We start from the raw sequence: 23208 nt of genomic DNA on the forward strand, positions 1-23208 counted from the left end.
ACTGTTGTATATGGTATGGTCACCGCTCGCTATTGGTGACCAATTATTTGGCTAACAGATTTTAGTCGCAAATACCGAGGACCGAGCATACAAACAATTCTTGATCGTAAGAGTGAGAGGTTTTCGAGTACATCATCCATTCTAAGTGGTAATGAAGGATTAACAATCTACCTTTCAATGTAATTGCACAGCATGATTAATAAAATGTGCCCTTTTCCCTTGCCTGCATTGTCGTAATATTTTCTCTTGACATATAATAAAATTGTTCTATTGCAGATTCTAGGAAGCGCGGTCGTGGTCCAGGCGTCAACAAAGTCGTTAGCCAGATGGAGAAAGAGAACCAACCTCTATGATGCTGCGTGCAAGCAGAAGAATCTTGATATCAAAAGAAAGGAAGGAAAAAGCTGGGACATTGCAAGGAGAATATTTAATGGACCTCAAAGGGAATCTTTCGATGACAGAATGTTCTTATCTCTGATCTATGATCTCCGAGAGGTAAACCGTGACGAGGATGTCTTTATGCATGCCTTTGCTTTAGAATTGGAATATGTAACTGTTGCAGTTAAGGGTTTGCTAGAAGAATGGGAGCTGATTGTCTATACACAGAGGAATGGTTCATTCAGACTATATATCTATTGAATTTCTCAAATCATTCTCTGTATCTGAGCTCTGGGTACTTCGCAACAAAGTCAAGCGTTGCTCCAACTTGAATGAACTCCTTCGTGACAAACTGTTGGATTGTGTTGTCTTCAACAGTCCTCAGGTAGTCAAGAATCCATACTGTGTGAAGTTCGTTCACAAGGAGATCTTTTGCACTGTCTATCTCAATGAAGAGGCTTTGCCAAAGTATCCTGCCAAGCGTCTGGCTCTAACATCCACTTTACTCAGAACCAAGGGCTTCGCTTCTAAAGCCAAGTCTGATGCTGATGATGTAATCTTATCATACTGTACCCGAAGAAATATTTCTCAATACTTTCGGAGGATGAAGGGTGTCACTAAATCTCAGCCATCAGACTTCCGCGAAGATCCTGTGGAATTGGAAGTACTGCACCAACTGGCTCTGGCAAGGGAACGAAAGAAGCGTGGTGAATCCACTACATCTAAAGTGCCAACCAGGGAAGAACCGTCAACTCCTGTCCTTCACAATTCTTATATCGAAGAAGGAGAAATTGATCTTTAGACTCATTAGGGACTTGTAATATATGTTCAGTAAGAACATCCTTTTGTAATCTAATGTAATCTTTTGAAATCTGGTGAATGTTTAATTAAATACCAGAAACTTCTTGCTATTTACAATTCATGTTTAAACCTTTGTCTTATCAGTTAGTTGAGTTATCCTCTCGATAATTTGCATGTTATATTAACAAACAAATAGGGGGAGATTGAAAGGCACATGTTTAGCCTATTTGTAACTAAAGAGGTACCAACTCAACTCTGATAAGAAAGCAAGGTAAATAGCAAGTATTGTTGAAGGAATCCGTACGAAGAACGTCAAGTGATTTATTGAAATTATATGTCTGAAGAATTTCAGGATGCTGCTGCACACCACTAGAAGAAGTTCATTAATATGTTCAAGCCTCAGTGTACAAATAATATTTTGTAGCACGTCCAGAAGTCTAGAAGGTATAAAGTTTTAATACTTTATTTATTCAGAAGATTCCATACTATTGTTACTTATGATGAAGAACTACGAAGACAAAGACTCGACGAACAAGCCACGTCTCAAATGTTTATTTGATAAAGAATATTTGATTCAGCTAGATACATATGAACCAGACAGTACATTTGTGTGTCAGCTATTCAGATTAAGTGTTCCGCATCAACTATAAGTGGACGTTCAATCAAGACGAAGATCTACATCGTTTTACAATGTCTGGAGTCCCTGCTGCTTAAGGAAAAGAATTATATAAATATTTCTTTAATTACTTCACTTATCAAAATAATTAAATTGGTTGTATAATATATTTATTAAATTGATTCACCTTCGAATTAATTTAATTTATAAATTTATATGATTAATATAATTAATTGAGTGATTATTGAATATTTATTTAATTAAAAAAACACATGTTTTATGCATTATAGCAGTCGGTATGACTTTGTTTTACAATGTCATACCGTGTCTCCCAATATGACTTTCCTGCCATGACTTAAGAATGTCATTCTGATGAGCTTATCATGGTTTATTCAGTCGGTATGACTACCGTGTACGTGCTTCTGACATTCTTTGGTATGACTTAAGAAAGTCATACCGTGTCAGTCAGTATGACATTTTCCTTAAGTCATGTGTCTTGTGCCTATATGACTTTAAATGTCATACCCTTTGATGCTCTATGACTTATTAAGTCATACCACTTGATTCCTGATGACTTTGGCTAGTTAAGTAATGCCAAATGACCCTTGAAGGCCAAGGGAATAATGTCATACCGTTTGTATACATTCCTTTAATATGTCATTCCTTCCTTCCTTTTGGCATGGCTTTGCTTTGTAATGTCATTCCTAAGCTAGAAAGTCATTCATTTCAATGTCATACCTAGTTCCAAGTGATTTGCCTATAAGTATGGCTTCAATTCTTCATTTGTAAAGTGTTCAAGCATTGTAAAAGCTTTCAAGTTGTTTGTAACTTGCTATTGTTATATCCACAGTTTTCTGTGCTTTGATCACTCGGTTGTTTTAATCACTAAGCTAAAATACATCCTGTCGAATTTATTCAACGAACTTTAGTGGAACGAACCATATTAATTACAGTGTTTTAAAAAGCGCATTAAGCGGCCGCTTAAGCGGCCGCCTAAGCGGAATCGGCCCTAAAACGCCTCGATTTTGTATTAAGCGGGTTCTTAAGCGTTTTTGAAAATTAAGCGGACTATTAAGCGGATTAAGCGGTCGTTAAGCGGATTAAGCGGTACTTAAGCGGTCAAAATGATTTTGACTTGCTAATTTTTCAGTTTTAAAATATTTTTTTTATATAATATAACTATAATTATATTAAAAAAATTAAAAAATATATATATTATTAAAAATTTAAATTCTTACCACAATATAACATTATTTATGAATATATTAATATTAAAATTAAATATTTATTTATATTTTATTAATCCGCTTATTGGCCCGCTTAAGATTCCGCTTAAGCGTCCGCTTTACCGCTTAAGCGCTAGAAGGTCCTTTCACCGCCTAGAGCCGATTTGCGCTTTTCATAACACTGATTAATTATATAACGACTTAAAACATTGTTATATTAATTAATTAAAATCTGATTAACAAGTTATATTCTAATCAGATTATTTCAGCCGCGATTTTTTAGTGACGATTGTATTCAACCCCCCCTTCTACAATCGTTTCGAGACCTAACAAAGATATAAAAAAATAATTGGAATTGAATATGGATCCCGATTGATTTAGGCTCAACGAAACATGGATTATTCGTGTCAATGTGAGAATCCAAAAAGTAACATAAAAAAATCCCTCCGTCCCTTCCTCCTGGTTAGGGGTGTAATCGAGCCGAATCGAATACTGCCAAGCTCGAGCTCAATTAAAATGTTCGGGGCTCGAACTCGAGTTCGACCGAGCGTTTAATTTCAAGTTCGAAGCTCGGCTCGTAAACAGTTCGATAGACTCGAGTTCGACTCGAAAACTCGAATCGAGTCACCAAATATTGACAAAAACTCGAATATGATCGGTTTGGCTCGAGTTCAATTCGATTAAACATATAAATTATAAATAAAATATTAAATATTTTTGTAAAAATATTTTTATAATAAAAAAATTTAAAAAATAGTATAGACTGGATAAGGCCCGCGAAACTTACGAGCCGAATAATTTGAAACTCGAGCTCCGCTTAAAAAACATCCAAATAGCTTGAGTAACTCACAAACAGTTTGGTTTGTTTACGACACCTTGGACACCTTGTCCTAGTCCTAGATCTAACCATGCACCAAACACACACAAATTCGCATCGCACCTCCCAATTCCCATGACATAAACACCAATACAGAGTAGCATAACATAAACAAGACAAGACAAACGAATTGTCCTACCTTCCCTCTCACAAGACAAGACAAACGAATTGTCCTACCTTCCCTCTCACAAGACAAGACAAACAAATTGTCCTACCTTCCCTTCTCTTTTGTCTTGCTGCCTTGTGGTTGAACTTTGGTAGGCAATCTAGAATTGTCCTACCTTGTCTCTATTTGTCTTGCCCTTGGATAGATTGTCCTGCCTTCCTTCAAATTGTTCTGCCTTCCCTCAAATTGTCCTGCCCTTCACTTAATTGTCTTTCTGGCGAGTTATAAGGCTTTGTAGGCAATCTAAATTGTCCTACCTTGCCTTGTTTTGTCTTGCCCAAGCTTATATTGTCTTGCCGCTCTTGTATTTGTCTTTGCAAGCTTGTAATTGTCTTTCCTTTGCTTTGTCTTACAAGTTCAATGCTTTGCGTATAAATATGGCATTCATTCTTCATTTATAAGTGGTCATCACTTTGTAAATCAAATCACTTTGTAAAGCTTTTAAGTTGTTCGTAACTTGCTTGTTATATCCACAGTTTTCTGTACTTTGATAACCCGGTTGTTTTAATCACTAATCTAGAATATACCCTGTCGAATTTATTCTACGAACATTAGTGGACATTAAAACTGAACCATATTAATTATATAACGACTTAAAACATTGTTATATTAATTAATTATAATCTGATTAACAAGTCATATTCCAATCAGATTCACTTCCGCGATTATTTGGTATCGATCGTATTCAAACCCCCTTCTACAATCGTATATGGACCTAACAATTATATATTGTATGGACTATTCGGTCCACACAAAAATTAATTTTTACGAATCTGATCGAATTAAATTTTATTTAAAAATATTCGGTCCGAACAAAGATATAAAAAAATAAATGGGATTGAATACATATCTCGATTGATTTAGGCTCAACGAAACATGGATTATTCGTGTCAATGTGAGAATCCAAAAAGTAACATAAAAAAAATCCCTCCGTCCCTTCCTCCTGGTTAGGGGTGTAATCGAGCCGAGTCGAATACTGCCAAGCTCGAGCTCAATTAAAATGTTCGGGGCTCGAACTCGAGTTCGACCGAGCGTTTAATTTCAAGTTCGAAGCTCGGCTCGTAAACAGTTCGATAGACTCGAGTTCGACTCGAAAACTCGAATCGAGTCACGAAATATTGACAAAAACTCGAATATGATCGGTTTGGCTCGAGTTCAATTCGATTAAACATATAAATTATAAATAAAATATTAAATATTTTTATAAAAATATTTTTGTAATAAAAAAATATAAAAAATAGTATAGAATCGATAAGGCTCGCGAACCTTGCGAGGCGAGTAATTTAAAGCTCAAGCTCGACTCGAAAAAACATCCAAATAGCTTGAGTAACTCGCAAACAGTTTGGTTTGTTGACGGCACCTCGTCATAGTCCTAGATCTAACCATACACCAAACACACACAAATTCGCATCGCACCTCCCAATTCCCATGACATAAACACCAATACAGAGCAGCATAACATAAACAACACAAACAGTGACGACTACAACTACTACTAGTACTCTACTCTCCCTCTTTGACTCCTCTTCCTCCATGGCCTCCGAGTTGGCCGAGTCCGATCAAACCAACATCGACGGCGTGCGTATGACATGGAACACCTGGCCCCGCACCAAAGTCGAACTCTCTAAATGCGTCATCCCTCTCGCCGCCTCTCTCTCTCCTCTCCACCCCCACCCCTCCATTCTCTCTCTCCCCTACTCTCCTCTCCACTGCAAAACCTGCTCCGCGATTATCTCTCCCTTCGCCCGCGTCGATTTCGCCGCCCTCATCTGGATCTGCCCCTTTTGCTACCAGCGCAACCACTTCCCCCACCACTACTCCGCCGTCTCCGAGACGAATGTTCCCGCCGAATTGTACCCGCAGTACACCACTATCGAGTATACCATGAATGAAACGGTGGCCAAGTCGCCGCCGGTGTTTTTGTTTGTGGTGGATACGTGTGTGGTGGAGGAGGAATTAGGGTTTGCCAAATTGGCGCTGAGTCAGGCGATTGGGTTGTTGCCGGAGAATGCGCTTGTGGGGTTAGTCAGTTTCGGGACTCAGGTGCAGGTTCATGAGCTGGGGTTTGGGGAGATGTCCAAGGTTTACGTCTTTCGGGGAGGGAAGGAGTTGGGGAAGGATCAGATTTTGGAGCAATTGGGATTAGGGAGGAGGACTGGGGGGTTTGGGAAAGCCGGGGTTTTCGATTCGGGTGTTAGTAGGTTTTTGTTGCCTGCTTCTGATTGCGAGTATACGTTCACTTCGGTATGGTTCTTGTTGTTGTTAGTGATTTAATTGTTTTGAGGTTGAATTTAGTTGATGATGAGTTGTTTTTATGTGTTAGATATTAGAGGAGTTGGGGACGGATCAGTGGCCAGTTCCGCCTGCTAGTAGAGCTGCGAGGTGTACGGGAGTGGCACTCAGTGTTGCTTCTGGATTGCTTGGAGCTTGTTTGCCTGGTACGGGAGCACGGATAATTGCATTAGTGGGTGGTCCATGTACAGAAGGACCCGGCGCGGTATGGATTTCTGCTTTCAAACTCTAGGATCTCGATTTCTTGGCCTGGTACTTTAGTTACGTAAAATAATGTAATTAAATGGTATCTATTTCGATGCTGCATATTACCATCACTATCCAGAACTGAATTTGAGATGCAGCGAAATGTTTTATTACTCTGCAAGTTTTTCCCCTTGTTCTTCATCGCTCACATATAAACGTAAAGGTTTTAAAATCTCTGTTTAACTGGTTTTATCTTCCTCAAGTTAGTATCTTTTGTTTTTCTGCAAGCTCTTTCTTTGCTTCGTTCCTCAAACATAAAGTGTGACTATTACTTAATAATCTGGTTTTGAACCACTATGAATCCTGTATCCCTCGGGTTGATGATGATCTGCTTCTACCCAAAGTTTTCACCTTTACACAACCTACCATTTATGGTCTTTATCCTTGTAAAATGACTGGATTATTCTGTTAAGTAAAGATCCAAACAGTTAAGACCAGGCTTTTTAGTCGAATTTGTAGTTTTGATGTTACATGCCAACTTATCTTTTTCTTCCGCAGATTATATCTAAGGACTTGTCTGATCCAGTTCGTTCCCATAAAGATTTGGATAAGGATGCAGCACCTTATTTTAGAAAAGCTGTTCAATTTTATGAAGAACTTGCAAAGCAGCTTGTCAGCCAGGGGCATGTTTTGGACCTTTTTGCCTCTGCACTTGATCAGGTTTGTTGTTACTTAAAACCGACAATTGTCTGAAATGTACAGATTTTACCAATTTGATGCGTGGCTGCAGATATGGGCCCTGTGAAGTTACTTAAGAAAATTAGAGAAGTTGTAATGTACGTATATAATCCATATACAATAGCTGTAACTGAGCCTAGATCTCCAAAAAGAGGTTATTAGGTAAAGAACTTTTGAATTGTGATTTTTGACATAAGAAAAGAAATACTTTTATCTTTTTGTTTCTGATCTTGGCAGTATACAGAATTCTGCTTACAAAATGCTTATGGGCTATGCCACTTTAGTCACTCAGTACTAACTAACTGATATTTGGTACAGAGAGGTTATTGTAGATTATAAGAATATTACTTTCTCCTCTTTGCCGAATGTTCTGCCACCATACATATTATGCATTCTCTTATACTTACGAACCACTGTTTTAAGATGCAAAGATTTAAAAAATGTGCAACATCTGATTTCCGTCAATGAGATTATAAAAGAAGCTCTATGCCTCACGCAGCTGCTTTTAGGGTGGCCACCTTTTCTGAATAATTTTCAGACAGATATCAAAAAATATAATAGAGATGGAGAGAGCAAGAAAAAGAGGGCAGATGACATATATGTGTGAGAATAAAGAGATGGAGATGAGAGCATCTATAACCCTCTAAAGCCCTTAGCAAAAAGTATAGGTGTCATGCCATAAATAGAAATTATAGATAATATGTAAAAAAAGGTGCACTCCAATGGACGACTCCCCCTTAGCAAAAATATAGCCAACATGAAATGGTTGTCTATATTTGACCTCTAGAGACCTGTAGCAAGATTTTAAGATTTCAGATCATATATTACCATATTAAAATAAAAATTACTTAACGTTTTTAAAATATAGCCAATCAATATAGCCACTCCCATCGGAGCACAATGTCTTGTAGGTTCGACAAATTTTGTATGTTGTCTTGCACGTCCAATTTAGCCGACCGTTTTTAGCCAACACCGTTGGAGATTCTCTAAGTGGAGAGTATATTTGTCTTTTCGATACGAGTGAGGGTTTTTGTGAGCGTGTCTGCACTTTCCTGCGATTTACTGCAGTCAAGTGCACACTTATTTGTTAGTTTTATAATCATGCTAATGGTACAATTTTTGACTTGCGGAGCTTGTGCCTACTTACCTAGCGCGCTTTTTCACCACACTGTTACAAACTAAATCAATGTGGCTGGACTCTGGTGATCTAACTTGGTCAGTTTAGCCATTTATATTGTTATAGTCGAGGCTCAAATGAATGAGCCAACGTGTTATTACTAGTGCGGATTTCTTTTTGTGTCATATACAATATTAGGCTTGGTATTTATCTCAACACAATTTTTTGGAGTTTTAGTAAATATCAACTCTGATAACATTGAGTAAATTTTGTGTATTGTTGTCATGTTAATTGTAATCTTATATGTGGGGAGCCAACTCATATTGACTTCAAAACTTTATGTATGTTAGGTTGGTGTTGCAGAGATGAAAGTTATTATTGAAAGAACAGGTGGGCTTGTTGTTCTATCTGAAAGTTTTGGACATTCTGTTTTCAAAGACTCTTTTAGGCGTGTTTTTGAAGACGGGGAGCAGTCATTGGGGCTCTCCTTTAAGTGAGTTTCTTATTGTATAAGAAGACTATTGCTGCCTTACTTTATTTTGTTATATATATTTTTTTGTTCCTTGCATTCATTGTATGACATTGTTCATATAAAACTTTTTCTTGTTCTCCCTACAGCTAGCTCAGATGTAGTTTGCTAGGTTACAACTCAGAAGATTTTTCTGCATGCACCAAACACACATGCATGTAAGAGTGAGCATTTTCTCGGGTCAGAACCGGAAACCGAACCGAAATTTCGGGTCTGGTCCGGGTCTTGTATTATATGGGTCTGGTTCAGTTCTTTAAATTTATAAATGTTCGGTTTGGTTCTTGACAGCCAAAACTCGAAAGAACCAACAACTGTTAATATGTAATATAAACAATATTATGAATAATATATTATAATGTTTTACAGATGGACTAGAATAGTAGGGTTCGGTAGTTGCAATAATATATAGAACAATATATTATTCAGGGTCTCAATTCTCAGAATTTGAGATTTGGATTAAATTTTAATTAATGTGTCTATTTTTAGAGCAAAAATAAAAAGTTTGTTTGTCCATAAAGGCATAAAGAAGGTAGAATGGAGTGTATAAACTATGAAAAATTAAAAGTAAAGGTATATTTTGGTTCAGATTTGAACCGAAATGTCTTTTAAGGGTTTTCTCCGGTTCGGCTTTAAGAATTCAGTCATTTCGGTTCTCAGTTTTTTAGGGTCCGGGTCGGGTTGGACCCATTGCTCACAACTACATGCATGTTGAGTATATTAAAGTTTTAAACTTATGTCTTAGAATCAGAATTTGTCGTACGAATTCTTTTGAAAGCTGTGTTATCTACTGCTATTGGCACACAATGTTTTGTTATGCCTATGCCAGCAAAACCATTTAAATGGCCCGTGTTGCTCAAACTCTGTTGGACTAATTATACACATGACCGACCCGTTTGGATTCATTGTTGACCTTTATCATATTATTCCTATACTATCTAGCAGTAAGACTTTGTTCTTTGTATTTGTACTCTATTTGGGTTGTTTAATCACAGGGTACACACTGTTGATCTCTTTGAAATTGTCCCTACAAACACCTGTGCCTACAAAACATAAATGAACTCCAAAACTTGTAGTTTGCTTCTCCTTTGAATTGCAAATAAATTAAGTAAATAAATACATATAGGCTGTTTGGATTGGAGAAGCAATGACTTCTTTTGAGTAGAAGCGCAACTAAGAAGTTACACTGGTGTTTGGGAAAAAAAGCTAACAGCTTTTTTTGGGCTTTAGAAGCAGGAATTGAGAAGCTAGAAGTCCAAGCTTTTTTCTTCTGCTTCTCACTTTGTCCACTAACATATCCACTAACTGGAAAATCTATCCAAACACTTGAGTTTTACTTCTGCTTTTCACTTTTGTTCCACTTATTTATTTTAAGAAAGAAGCAGTGTTCTAAAAAGCGCATTAAGCGGCCGTCTAAGCGGGCGCTTAAGCGGAATCGGAGGATAAAACGCTTCGATTTTACATTAAGCGGGTGATTAAGCGTTTTTTAACATTAAGCGGTCTGTTAAGCGGATTAAGCGGTCATTAAACGGATTAAGCGGTCAGAATGATGTTGACTTGCTAATTTTTTATATTTAAATAGAAATATTTTTTTTATAAATATTATTAAAATTTTAAAAAAATATTAAAAATTTCTTTTTTTTATCAAAAATATTTTATGTTTAAATTCTTATTACTTAATTATTTTATAATTTTAATTTTACATATAATATTATTATATATATAATTTTAAATATATATTATTAATCCGCTTAATCACCCGCTTAAAATTCCGCTTAAGCGTCCGCTTATCCGCTTAAGCGCTAGAAGGTCACCTCACCGCTTAGGACCGATTTGCGCTTTTTACAACACTGGAAAGAAGTCACTTCTTTTAAGCTTAGCCAATCTCTCCTGCACTAAATATGATTACAATATTCAACAATGAATAGAATAATTTATATATTTACATGAGTTCCTTGTCTCATGTGGAGTTTGTATGGACTCTCTGCACAGTAAAGCAAGTCCTTAGTAATTATATGTTTTTCTTGTGTAAGGTCGTGATACACACAAATTTGCCTCCATGGAGGCCCAACCCTTGACCTGTGGTAACTAAGGTTGAGGGATATATTCCAGGCTAAGCCTTGCAGACCTGTGAATAAAAATTGTGTTTGCACTTTATTTGAATCTAAATTTCATCTTTTATCTATTATTTCAGTGGTACACTTGAGATTAATTGTTCAAAAGATATAAAGATTCAGGGAATCATTGGACCTTGCACATCTCTGGAAAAGGTTAATTTCTGCTTTCTCGCAAACTGATGTCGTATGATTCTGAATTACTGGAATGACGCCACTGTATTTTTAAATGACCCTTGACATTGAGCATCAAGTACTGTGTGTTTTGCAGAAAGGTCCTGCTGTTGCCAGCTCAGTTATTGGACAGGGGAACACTACTGCCTGGAAGATGTGTGGCCTTGATAAAACAACTTGCTTGACTGTTTTCTTTGACATATCATCTAGTGAAAAACCAGATCCTACAGGAAATATAAATCCACAGTTGTACATACAGTTCCTTACAAGGTAAGCTGGAAATTCTGTATAGTCTGGCTCTCTTTTGTATTTGATACCATAATATATATTTCCATCAACTCAGGTGTCTTTTTATATAAGTTCCAATTTTGCTGTTTTTTAGCTCACCTAGGTGAAAAGGATATAAATGTGAGTAGGCATCCAGCCTGCCCTGATTACAATGAAGCGATGCCTTGTGGATCTGGGCATCCATGGGCTACTAGGTGCCCATTAGGCGTGTTAGGAGGTTTCAACTGCATGCTTCATTTGTTTTCCTAATATATAACTTGACTTGGTTAATTTAATTTAATATATATCTCTTAGCTGTCCAACTTACGAACTTCCGTATAAAAATCATAACATACTTGTCTTCTTCTTCTTTTTTCTATTTAAAGTTAACTTCTCATTACATCATTAGAATATATTATCTCTGTAAATGAACTTCAGTTATATACATAACTTGCTTCATTTTTTATTCTTTAGTAATAAGCATGGATATCCAATATTGAAATATTGCTTTGTTCTTTTATTGAAGTTATCAAAGCCCTGATTGTCAACAAAAATTGCGTGTTACCACCATAACTAAACGATGGACAGATGGTGCTGTTGGGTCAGAGGTAATATCTGTGCTTTTACTTTCACTATCGAGTTAGTTTGAATTTGTTCTTAATCAAATGCAATTGAGATTAGATATGTTTAAGCTCTTTAATTTAATGGCATCAGTTGAAGAAAATAAATAATTACTTGATTCTGCTGAGAAAAGATTCTCCTCTATTTTCTTGAGAGATTCCTTAAGAAATTCAGCCTGATCACTGATCAGTAATGGAAAAAACAAAAGTATCTGGTGGCTAGCTGCTCAAATATATTGCTATCAACTGCAGATAATCTGTTGTAGGACTGCAGTTATGTTCTCAAGCACAACTCTTATCCTGGTGGCCTTTAATAAATGTATTTGTCTCATAAAGAATTGGCAAACTAGAATATGAGTTGATTCGATTTTAGGGCACAATTGGATCTCTTGTCCCCTTTTTCAATGCTATTTCTACTATGCAAATGTTAACTGCCATCCTTGGGGATGTTCAAGTTCCAGAATTTCCCAACCCAACTAAATATAGTAAGTAACCTCTGTACTCCTCTTTCATTATAGGTCCAATGTAAAATGTCTCGCTTTATCTTCTTGATATTTGAAATTTCCTGCTTCCACATATCAAGCCCTGAACTGTTGGGTTTAAATTCGTGCAGCCTTATCGGATCCAAATCCAACACTTGATAAAATCTTGTCTTGTGTAGATACATATAATGCAGACGAGCTATTCTCTTCTTTGCTATTTGAATTATGGTTTTTTCATATTGTGAAAGTTATTAGCAGAAAATGAAATGTTTATGCTTATGAACATAATGATTTTGCAGGACCTCATACAAGGATTTGATCAAGAAACAGCTGCTGTAGTAATTGCAAGATTAACCTCTCATAAAATGGAGATGGAGGTACTGTTTATCTGTTTATCTGTACGTATAGAGTGGAAGTCTGAGTAGGCTTTTTTGTGTAGTTCTCTCTCTAGCTGCTTTGAATGTTCCAGATCCTGTAATTTTATTGTGCACACAAGAAACATATTAAAGCTAATAATGCCAGTTGACTGTTAACTGTTAAGTAAAAAAGCAATCGTGTACAAGAAAAATATGGAGGGTAGCCAATAGCCAGTGGCTTATTGTTTTCTTGCAGGCTGTTTGCAAATCTGTTTGTTTCAAATGCTATTTTCATACTTAACCCATATTTATTTCTATTTTTGCTGACCAAATTACTAAAATTTTGAAAAAGAGCATGGTATCATCTGTATTTGCATATTTGTATATCATGATACTTGGTGACTTTCTTTCAATCAGCTTGAAATTTATTTTTTATTTGAAAATTGTAGTAAAATTTTGCAATTATTTGCCCTGACACTCTGACTGTTTAAGTTTCATCGGCCATAACCGTGTCGCATGACATTGGACACGATTTCATGTCATCCAACACAGCTCCGTGTCGGTTCTTTTGATTATAAATTTAATTATTTTGAACCACTGAAAGACAACATGAGATGAATTTAGGCTGCAAAATGGAAAAGAGAACTAAAAAAGGAACAAAGAAGAGTTAGAAGACACCTTTACACTGCTTCGGTATTGATGTTAAGAAATGTATTAACATAGAAATCCTATATTAATGTTTAAGATTGAAAGTCAATTTGTATATTACAAAAGTCCTTTGCGAATCATATGAATGTAAGTGTAATGTCAAATTATTGCTACTACAGTTAATCTGATATACTTGTATCAGACCCATGCTGAAAATGAAAAAAGGGGTCATGTGCCGTACTAGGACGTGGAGTTTCATATATTGATATTTTATCTAATCACCTCATGTCCCTCGTATATTTCTCTCTGGTACTATCTATTGAATTGTTCATTTTACTGTCTTTTAAATTTAACTTTATTATAGCTTTTCCTAATTTCAACTTAGATGTGGCCAGCTGACTTTATCAGATATTATTTTCTCTCTTTTAGGAAGGATTTGATGCTACACGGTGGTTGGATCGAAATCTTATCCGTCTTTGCTCCAAGTTTGGTGACTACCGCAAGGATGATCCACTTTCATTTACATTAAACCCCTTATTTTCATTGTTTCCGCAGTTTATGTTTAATTTGCGAAGATCACAATTCGTGCAGGTACTCGTAGTTGTCAATTGTTCGTAGTTGGCAAGTGTTTAGAATTCCATTACAAGTTTCTTTCAATGATTCATCCCGTTGTCTATTTGATGTGAATCCCTTCTGCTATTTGGCAGGTATTTAACAACAGTCCAGACGAGACTGCCTATTTTCGGATGTTGCTGAATCGAGAAAATGTGCCGAACTCTCTAGTTATGATACAACCATCACTCATCTCATATTCCTTTAATGGTCTGCCTGAAGCAGTCCTATTGGATGTGGCATCAATTGCTGCAGATCGTATTTTGTTGTTGGACTCATATTTTAGCATGGTTATATTTCATGGTATGACAATAGCTCAGTGGAGAAATATGGGCTACCAAAACCAGCCAGAACATCAGGTGCTTCCTCAGTTTCAGTGCTTTTTCCATTAGTTATTACATATATAGGTGGCACTCTAGAGCATACCATTACCCTCTTATATGGAGTTCCGTAGTATACCATTATAAATATATACATAATACATACTATAGATCCGGTATCGAAAATCAACTTTTTTTGTTCAAATTATATATGTTAATTTTATTTATTATATCGTAGTATACATTAGAAACACATTTTATATGTATTATATAGTATAACATTTTATATGCATATTATATAGTATAATCTAAAATAAGATTAATGATTTGTTTTGGGATGCCACGGTACTCCATATAAGGACCTCCATATGTTATGGAGTGTTCTGGAAAAAAGCAACCCTTAAATGATTTCACATGTCTTTTGGATTGAATTTTGCAACAAACAGAGTTGAGCATGTAATAATTCACAGAGGGAGAGCGGGCTAGAACTATGATTGTTTGATGTTAGCATGGTAATAATGTTTGATGTTAGCATGGTAATAAACGGGGAGGATGGAGAGCTAGCATGGTACCTGCCTAGGACAATAGGAGAGTATGCTGAGAACACAAATGTGGGCATATATGGATAACGAAAGAGAATTATGTTTAGGCACTTGGTGAAAACTGATATCTTGAAGTGAGACAGGGAAGATAATGGAAGACAGAGTGCTCTCTGTTCTTAAAATTTGGGAAATCAAATAGGGTGACTAGGACCTGGTGTAAAAAGTGGCTGAAAGTGGTGGACTGTACTTTTTATTTTTTTTGGGGTAAGGTAAATTACAAAAAACTTAAATACTCGCGCACACATCTGCCTAATTGCCTCCATCGAGACTTGAACCCTCAACCTTTGGTAAACAAGGACGAGGGGAAAGTGCCTAAATCATGTTTTGGGGAGCATACAAACTATAGAGAGAGCACTAAATGCATAATAGATGAGCAGGGGTTCTTTTTTGCCTAATAAGCATGGAGTGTGTTCTCAACATGAATGTCTCTTTCTTTTAGTAGGCATTTGCTCAAACTATTATAACCCGCAAGTGCCTCAACAATTCTCAATATGAAAATGAAGGTTGTCCTCAACATGTCACTTTCTTTTTGTAGGCATTCGCACAATTGTTGCAAGCTCCTCATAACGATGCCCAGCTAATTATTCGTGAACGTTTCCCAGTTCCAAGATTGGTGGTCTGCGATCAGCATGGTTCCCAGGTAAATTTTGATAATATTATGCTTCTGCTGATCAGCCTTTTGCACTTGGAATGTTAGCTATATATCTGTGGACTGGTGTGACCTCAGCAACTTGTTTTAAATTATGTTGAGCAGGCAAGATTTCTACTGGCAAAGCTGAATCCATCAGCAACGTATAACAATGCTTCTGAAATGGCAGCTGGTATGGATGTAATTTTCACCGATGATGTGAATCTGCAGGTGTTCATTGAACATCTTCAGAGGTTGGCAGTGCAATCTTCTTGATTACACAACGGAGGAAGACTCTGAAAGAGTTGAATTTTGACCTGTATCAAATGTCGGTACAATTTCAGATGCCCTCTCTGGGTAACCTCTTATTCCGTTACAGGATTCATTGCTCTTTGTATCCTTCATATGAGATGAGAGGTCTAGACATACATCCAAAGAACAATAAGAAAGGCACATAATATTCTTTGGGGGCTTCAGAGAGGTGTTTGAAATAACGGGTTTAGGTTTTGTTTGTTTTTTCCCCTTTTAATTACTACATGGTATGAAAATTGTAATGTAAGTTAATAGAGGATACAGCTGAGCAGTACGATAGTTCTAGAGGGTCAAGTGTAGCAATGTAGATTTAAGTATTCCGATTCACTTGTTTGTTCGAGTCGCACCATTCACAGATCAAAGGTTTGCCTATATCTATAATTCTATATTGAATTTGTAGGTTGTACAATTGGAGCCAAGTCTCCCAAGGTTGAGAAGTTTAGAACTTTATGTTGCTTCAAGTTCTATATTTGAGTTGTAATATACACCAATTTTACATGACGGTATTGCCGAGAGTTTGAAATATAAATATGAAACTCGTCATCCTATAGAATGAAGATAAACTTATTATGCTTCATTTTTATAAAAATCAATTCCTTTATTTTGCTTGATTAACATGGTATGCGCATTTTAAGCGTGTTATCCGGCGGAATACGATGATACTAATAATAATTGACATTTTACATGAATGATAAGTTCACAAGTGTCACAGAAGCTTCTAGCCTCTGTTTTGGCTTTTCTTGACTAGTACTCCCTCCGTTTCTTTACATGTCCATTTTCAAGAATTTTTTTTGTTTCAAATCATTTGTCCATTTCAATTTTCAATGCAAAATCATATTTTTCAATGCAAAATCATATTTCCAAAGTTAATTCTACTCCACATATCTCTTATTTATATTTTCTAGATCAATCTCACACCACATATTATGCTCATTTAATGCAATTAATTTGTGAACAACCACTTTTTTTAAACTGTGTGATTTTTTGAAAGTGGACATCCAATTTGAAACGGAGGGAGTAGTTGGCTTGACCGTATATTTAAATATGTAACTAAGCACCAAAATATGAAATTAATATTCAATATGAACATATTAACTCCCGTGAAATGCTCATGATGCTCATTCTCATGGAATCCCTAATGTTATGTTATGTTTGGTTGGGTTGAAAGAAAATGAAGGAATGGAATGAAATTTTAACTATAATTTTGTTGAATCCATAATAATTTCATTACTTCTACCATTTCATTCCTATCATCCTCAACTAGAGCTCAAACCCTCCATTTTGTGGAGGAATGCTCTATTCCTTATCATACATATCTTCTATCCAAATCTTATCATACAAAATTTGTACTCACTCATTTTTTTTCAAAATCCTCTCACCAACTCTCTATTATTTTCTTTTATTTATACTCATTTCATTCCATTCACCTCAAGTATACACAACATAAGGTATTTATTCTCGTAAATATGTAATATTATAAAGTACAGTATCGTAATTTAGGACTTCATCTTTTATGTTCACTCTAAACAATAATTTTTTATCCAAAAGTCCTATCGTCAAAATATTAATATATTTGAATTATAAGCCTGGAAAAAATGCGGAAATAGAGGGAAAAATAATATTTTATTAACAAAATTGAAATGAGACTTAAATAAGGCAGTTGAAAGATGTACTTGCAATTTAAAAACAAATCCGTGGATTTTTGCACATCCTTGGACTTGCTGTTAGTGGATTGAAATTTTATATGTTTAATTTGAACAAAAGTTATGTTATGCAGTATAAATTTAAATAAAATGATAATTTGTTACCAAATAACCAACCAGAATAACTTTTTCTGTTCCCAAATAGAGGCAATATATTTATATTTTTAATAAACAATTAAGTTTTTTTTTTGAAAATAATAAACAATTAAGTTTGATAAATGTTAAGTTTGATAAATGAATAAAACTATTCGTGATTTAAAATGAATATGTTTTGCAAAGTTGTTCATATACGGACATGAGAATATTTGTTTGGCCAACTTTGGATTCTGTAAGTGCGAGATCAACCGGAGAGTGACATCTTTGGTAATAAAATCCACAAGAAGCAAAGAAATGGAAACGCAACTACACCAATACTCATAGCAGACAAAACAGCACAAAACACTTCACTTATCGTTATCAACCAATAATTTAGGGGCCGTTTTTTGGTTGATCTTAAAATAAGTACTTCTTATTTAAAATAAAAAAATGGAGTAGAAGTTAGAATCAAGTTAAGACTTATAAATGATTAAAGTGTTTGGGAAATCTGTAGAAACCCTGAAACAAAAGTTAGCATTCCTAACTTTTTATAAGTGTTTCTTAACATTTTACACAACAGTTTAACATTTTACACAACAGTTTAAATAAGTGTTTCTAGCTTATAAAGCAGAAGCCCAGCTTTTAAGCCGGAAACAAACACCGTAGTTGTCTCTTGCAATTCAACGCGCTTTACATCTATATAAAAATCAGCAACCGATCAAGCATCAAAACAACTCATATGATTAAACGGAATATTAACATGTGACCCACAACATGTGCCGCACAACCAAACTCTACAATAATACACGGAAACTTGTTTTTCAAACTCAAAATCGAATCGAAATAATCACTTCTGATCATTTATTAGTAATATGTGTAAAATAAGCAGAATCAGACCAAATCGAATCAAAATAATTACTTCCGATCATTTATTAATAATTTGTGTAAAATAAGCCCCGTTCATAATTAGGGATTTTTGTGAAGCTTTTACTCGATTAGAATCATCATCGACTTACATTATACGAAATATGAGTGTGAAACAAAAACAAGGCACCAAGATGGCCTAGTCTTTGCATGCACTCCTGTCTGTCTCCGTATCATGCCATGTGAGATTTCACCTTCCACTCCAACTTTCGTCCACCAAATGTTATTATATACACATACTTTTATCATTCTTCATTATACTAACAGATTAGATCTTCTTTATATCTCACTCTCTCAACAGCTTAGATCCAGCATTATATTCTCGCCTTTCAGGGAACATTCATATATATATAAAACCAAGTTGACAACCCAGAATTAGTCATTATCCATCCATAAACTTTTGACAAGACCATTCCTATCCTTCAGAGCAAGAGCTGGCACACAGCATCTTGTGTCATAATTAGACCCGAAAATCTCATACGACATGATAATTTAGTATTTGTGTTCCCTTTCAAGTACGCGATCAGATTACATCAAATTTTGTTGCATGGTCGGAGAATGCATGAGCCGATGTGAAAAAGGGCATGCGATATTACGCGATCAGATTACATCAAATTTTGCTGTATGGTCGGGGAATGCATGAGCCGAAATGAAAAAGGGCATGCGATATAAGGAAGCAAAAAACATATATACGTGAGACGAAGAAATTGAATACATGAATCTAAGATATGATATTTTCTTTACATGATATGAACCCTCCTTTCAATAAACTTTAAGAAAATCAGTCAGTTTTCAATCTAACAAATACAACAAATAGCTCTACTGCTTCAAATGGTCGCCGTAGAGATCATTCGTGTAAGGGGAAAAAAATAAATGAATTTAAGGACCGGAAAAGTAAAACTAGTTTTTTCTATCGGCAATCCATTGAATCAAAAGTGTCGGCAAATCCTGAGGGTTTTGATGGAATACTTGAATATGTCTGACCAAAGGATATATCATTCATCGAGGAAGTACCTTCATCAGATTGCCATCTCTCAAGAGCTTGAGGAAGGCTCATGTGAAGATCAATGCCATAACTGTCTTCTTCCTCAGGACGAGAAGGTTTCCATTGCTCTACAAGAGGACCCAAGACATTAACAGCATGACCCATATCTGGTCTCTGATATGGCTCGCGAGCTGTGCAATGACCTGCCAGCTCAGCCACCCGGCAGATATTGTCGAATGTTTCCTCATCAGGGTCAAGGGTTTGGTCCATAGCTTTTCGAATGCTGTCTTTGTTTATCACAACCCTGCGGAACCAAGTGACAAGATGTGATCTTTCGTCTGGCATAGTTTCATCTAATGCTTTTCTTCCGGTAATTATCTCCATTAAGACCACTCCAAATGCATAAACATCCACTTTGGTAGTCACTCTGCCGGTAGCTGTTGGGAAAAAAACAATGTTACTATGATTTAGTTCATTGATATAGACATATAGTAAGTGTGCAATGTAAGGAGATATGATTGATATAAACTTCTGCTTATTCAATCCATGGCTTCTAGGACAGACTTCTGTCCTTCACGGCTAGCATAAGATGGTTGCTCTGAATTTACTAACACACAAAGTTCAAGTTGACAAAGCTCTGAATTTGCTGAAGAGAAGATACTGACCGCAATATAAATATTTGTATGATTTGATGCTTGATATGTAACTTAATGTATGCATGTAAGCAACTCCCATTTGCATGATGCTTGCATTTTCTACAAGGTCCTAAATCCATTGTTATCATTTATTAGGCTTTTGGGTTATTGCTTTACTGAATTCTAAATGCCAAGACAGAGATGCTCGAGAAGCATTTACTCAACAATCCGAAAATAAACACATTAATCACACCATAGCAGTTAAAGTCAATGCAGAAGATGTATAAAGAAACTCAAGGTTCACAAGTACTATAATAAGATGTAAAATTCATGTAAAAGCTAAGAGAAAGATTAGATCATAAGATAACTTACCAGCATATTCGGGTGCAAGATATCCAAACGTTCCTGCCAAGCGTGTTTCAACTGAATACTTCCCATCAGGCGCATTTTTAACCAAGCCAAAATCTGCAACCTTTGCCCTCATGTCATCTCCGAGAAGTATGTTTGAAGGCTTTAAATCTCTATGAATGAAGCTTGATTGCGCCAAGCTATGCAAGTACTCAACTCCCCTGGCCACATCCAATGCTATTGTCACTCTTTGCTTCCATGAGAGTGGAGGGTACCCAAGTTCCTGGCATTCAAATAAATGCTGGCTTAAAGTTCCCTGTGGCATGTACTCGTATACCAAAAGCCTCTCATTGCCATTAATACAATATCCAAGAAGAGCAACTAAATGTCTGTGCCTGACTTTGGTAAGAACAGCAATTTCAGCTTGGAACTCATTCAGTCCTTTCGTACCCATAACCCCTGATTCCATCCTCTTCACAGCAATCTGAGTGCCATCATGCAATTCTCCCTTGTAAACAACACCAAACCCACCTCTACCGAGTATATTTTTCTCATTGAAATTATCTGTCACTTGCCGAAGCACTTGAACAGAAATCACAACATTACCACCTTCAAACACAGGCATCTCAGTATGATCACCACTACTCTGGCTCTGCAATTCACTCTTAGTTCCACCATAACCATTGTTGCTCGTCATTACATTACCAATTGCCATTTCCTTCCCTTCTTCAGGGCTTTGTACTCTCCCAAATCTTCTATGTCGCTTCTTGACGTAACATTTGTAAGACACGAATAACACAACCCCGACAAAAACCAAAACAGCAATAACAACACCAGCAATCATACCCCCTGAAGTCGAATTACCTTTAGATTCACCAGGTGCACCCCCAGCAGGTGTCCCTGAATCTGATCCTGTCCCAGGACTCTTACCATCTCCACCACCTATATTTTTCCCAAGAAATGGATTGCCAGTTGATGTAAACCTCACTGTAGGTTTAAATACCGGTACTGGCCCACTCAAATTATTATTGGACACATCAAGAACCACTAGTTGATTCAATGTTGTCAAGATCTCAGGAATAACACCAGTAAGATCATTCTCATTCAACAACAAATTCCGTAAAGAAGTAAGATTTGCAAAGGCAGGTGAAATCGTACCCGAAAAATGCTGCTTTGGAAAGTTCAACACTGTCACACTCTTCCCTGCTGAATCACAAGTAACAAATGTCCATTTGTCACATGCATTATTCCCCGTCCATGATTCAGCAAGCGACCTAGGGTACCCAAAACCCCGAGCAATTTCAAGCAGCACATTTACCTGAGGATCACAAGGCCCCGGACTATCCAAACAGAAACTATTAGATTTAGTTTTCTCAACTTCAAATTTCACTCCACTCTTAAACTCTGGAAACGGACCCTGCAACTTATTATTCTGTAAGGAAATGTTAACCAGTTTCGGAAGCTCGGTCAACGAAGGTGGAAGCACCCCCGTTAACAGATTATCCCTGAGCTGCAAATCAAACAGGTTTTCACATTTCGACAAATCAGGAACAGGCCCAGTAAAAGCATTAGCATGAAGCCAAACTTGAGATAACTGAGACATATCAGATAACACATCAATACCACCAGATAACCCACCACTTTGTTGATTGTTCAACCAAAGATCTTGAATTTGAGAACCCCCAAAACTTTTAGGCAAACCCCCAGTCATATTATTATAAGAAAGTCTTAAATGCTGAAAAGTAGGCAAAGAACCAAAGAAATCTGGAATAGTCCCAAAAATACTTGAATTGCTAGCAGCAAAAGTACCCAAATTAGTACTCTCAATCAGATAACCAGGTATTTGCCATGGAGCAAGATGAAAATTATCACTAAGAGTAAAAGTGTGCAAATTTGGCAGACCCAAGAGAAAATCTTGAGGAACAGAAGTGAAATCATTAGAATCAAGAAAAATTTCTTGAAGAGAAGTTAAGTTAGCAAAAGAAGGTATGGTACCAGAAAGCTTGTTTCTTTGGAGAGCCAGAGTCTTGAGTTGAGAGAGCTGAGAGATTTCAGATGGGAGAGAGCCGGAGATAGATTTTGTGGAGAGACTTATGGAGGTGACTTTGTTGGAGTTGTCACAGTTGATGCCTGACCATTGGCAGTAAGATGTGCCTGTCCAGTCTGGAGGAGGTGAGCTGAGGGAGGTGGAGAGTTTGGTCATGATGGCACTGTCATCTGCAGATGAAATAGAGAGGAGGAGAAACAACAGGAGAGGGAGAGAGATTTGAGATGCCATTGTTGCAGAGAGACAGAGAGAGAGATGATACGGAGAGAGAGATATGAGAGACTATGGGAGGTGGGGGTGGGGGGGAGAGGGAGGGGGAGAGAGAGTTTATGGGGGTGGAGAGAGATGGGGGTATGGGGGTGTTATTTTATGACAGGGAAGGGGGGAGTTTGAACATGGGAAGGAAAGTTGATGAATTGGTGGGCAGGAAGGT

The 23208-nt window shown here is 36.5% G+C and overlaps 2 protein-coding genes across 2 annotated transcripts; one reads left to right on the forward strand and one right to left on the reverse strand.

Moving 5' to 3' along the window:
* Nucleotides 1-5397: 5397 nt before the first annotated feature.
* On the forward strand, nt 5398-16556 carry LOC108196054 (protein transport protein SEC23 F). The gene is made up of 12 exons (XM_017363132.2): nt 5398-6308; nt 6388-6561; nt 7101-7262; nt 8748-8890; nt 11118-11193; nt 11309-11481; nt 12005-12086; nt 12880-12957; nt 14014-14175; nt 14292-14555; nt 15654-15758; nt 15873-16556. Exons 1-12 carry the CDS (start codon nt 5598-5600, stop codon nt 16020-16022), a joined length of 2280 nt encoding a protein of 759 aa, XP_017218621.1. The 5' UTR covers nt 5398-5597; the 3' UTR covers nt 16023-16556.
* Nucleotides 16557-19429: 2873 nt separating this feature from the next.
* Nucleotides 19430-23199, reverse strand: LOC108196510 (receptor-like kinase TMK4). The gene is made up of 2 exons (XM_017363824.2): nt 20753-23199; nt 19430-20182 (listed from the first exon to the last, which is right to left on the reverse strand). Exons 1-2 carry the CDS (start codon nt 23004-23006, stop codon nt 19671-19673), a joined length of 2766 nt encoding a protein of 921 aa, XP_017219313.1. The 5' UTR covers nt 23007-23199; the 3' UTR covers nt 19430-19670.
* Between the last annotated feature and the right edge of the window lie 9 nt (nt 23200-23208).

The sequence above is a fragment of the Daucus carota genome, chromosome 7 (genome assembly GCF_001625215.2).
Source record: "Daucus carota subsp. sativus chromosome 7, DH1 v3.0, whole genome shotgun sequence".
Taxonomy (NCBI): Eukaryota; Viridiplantae; Streptophyta; class Magnoliopsida; order Apiales; family Apiaceae; genus Daucus; species Daucus carota.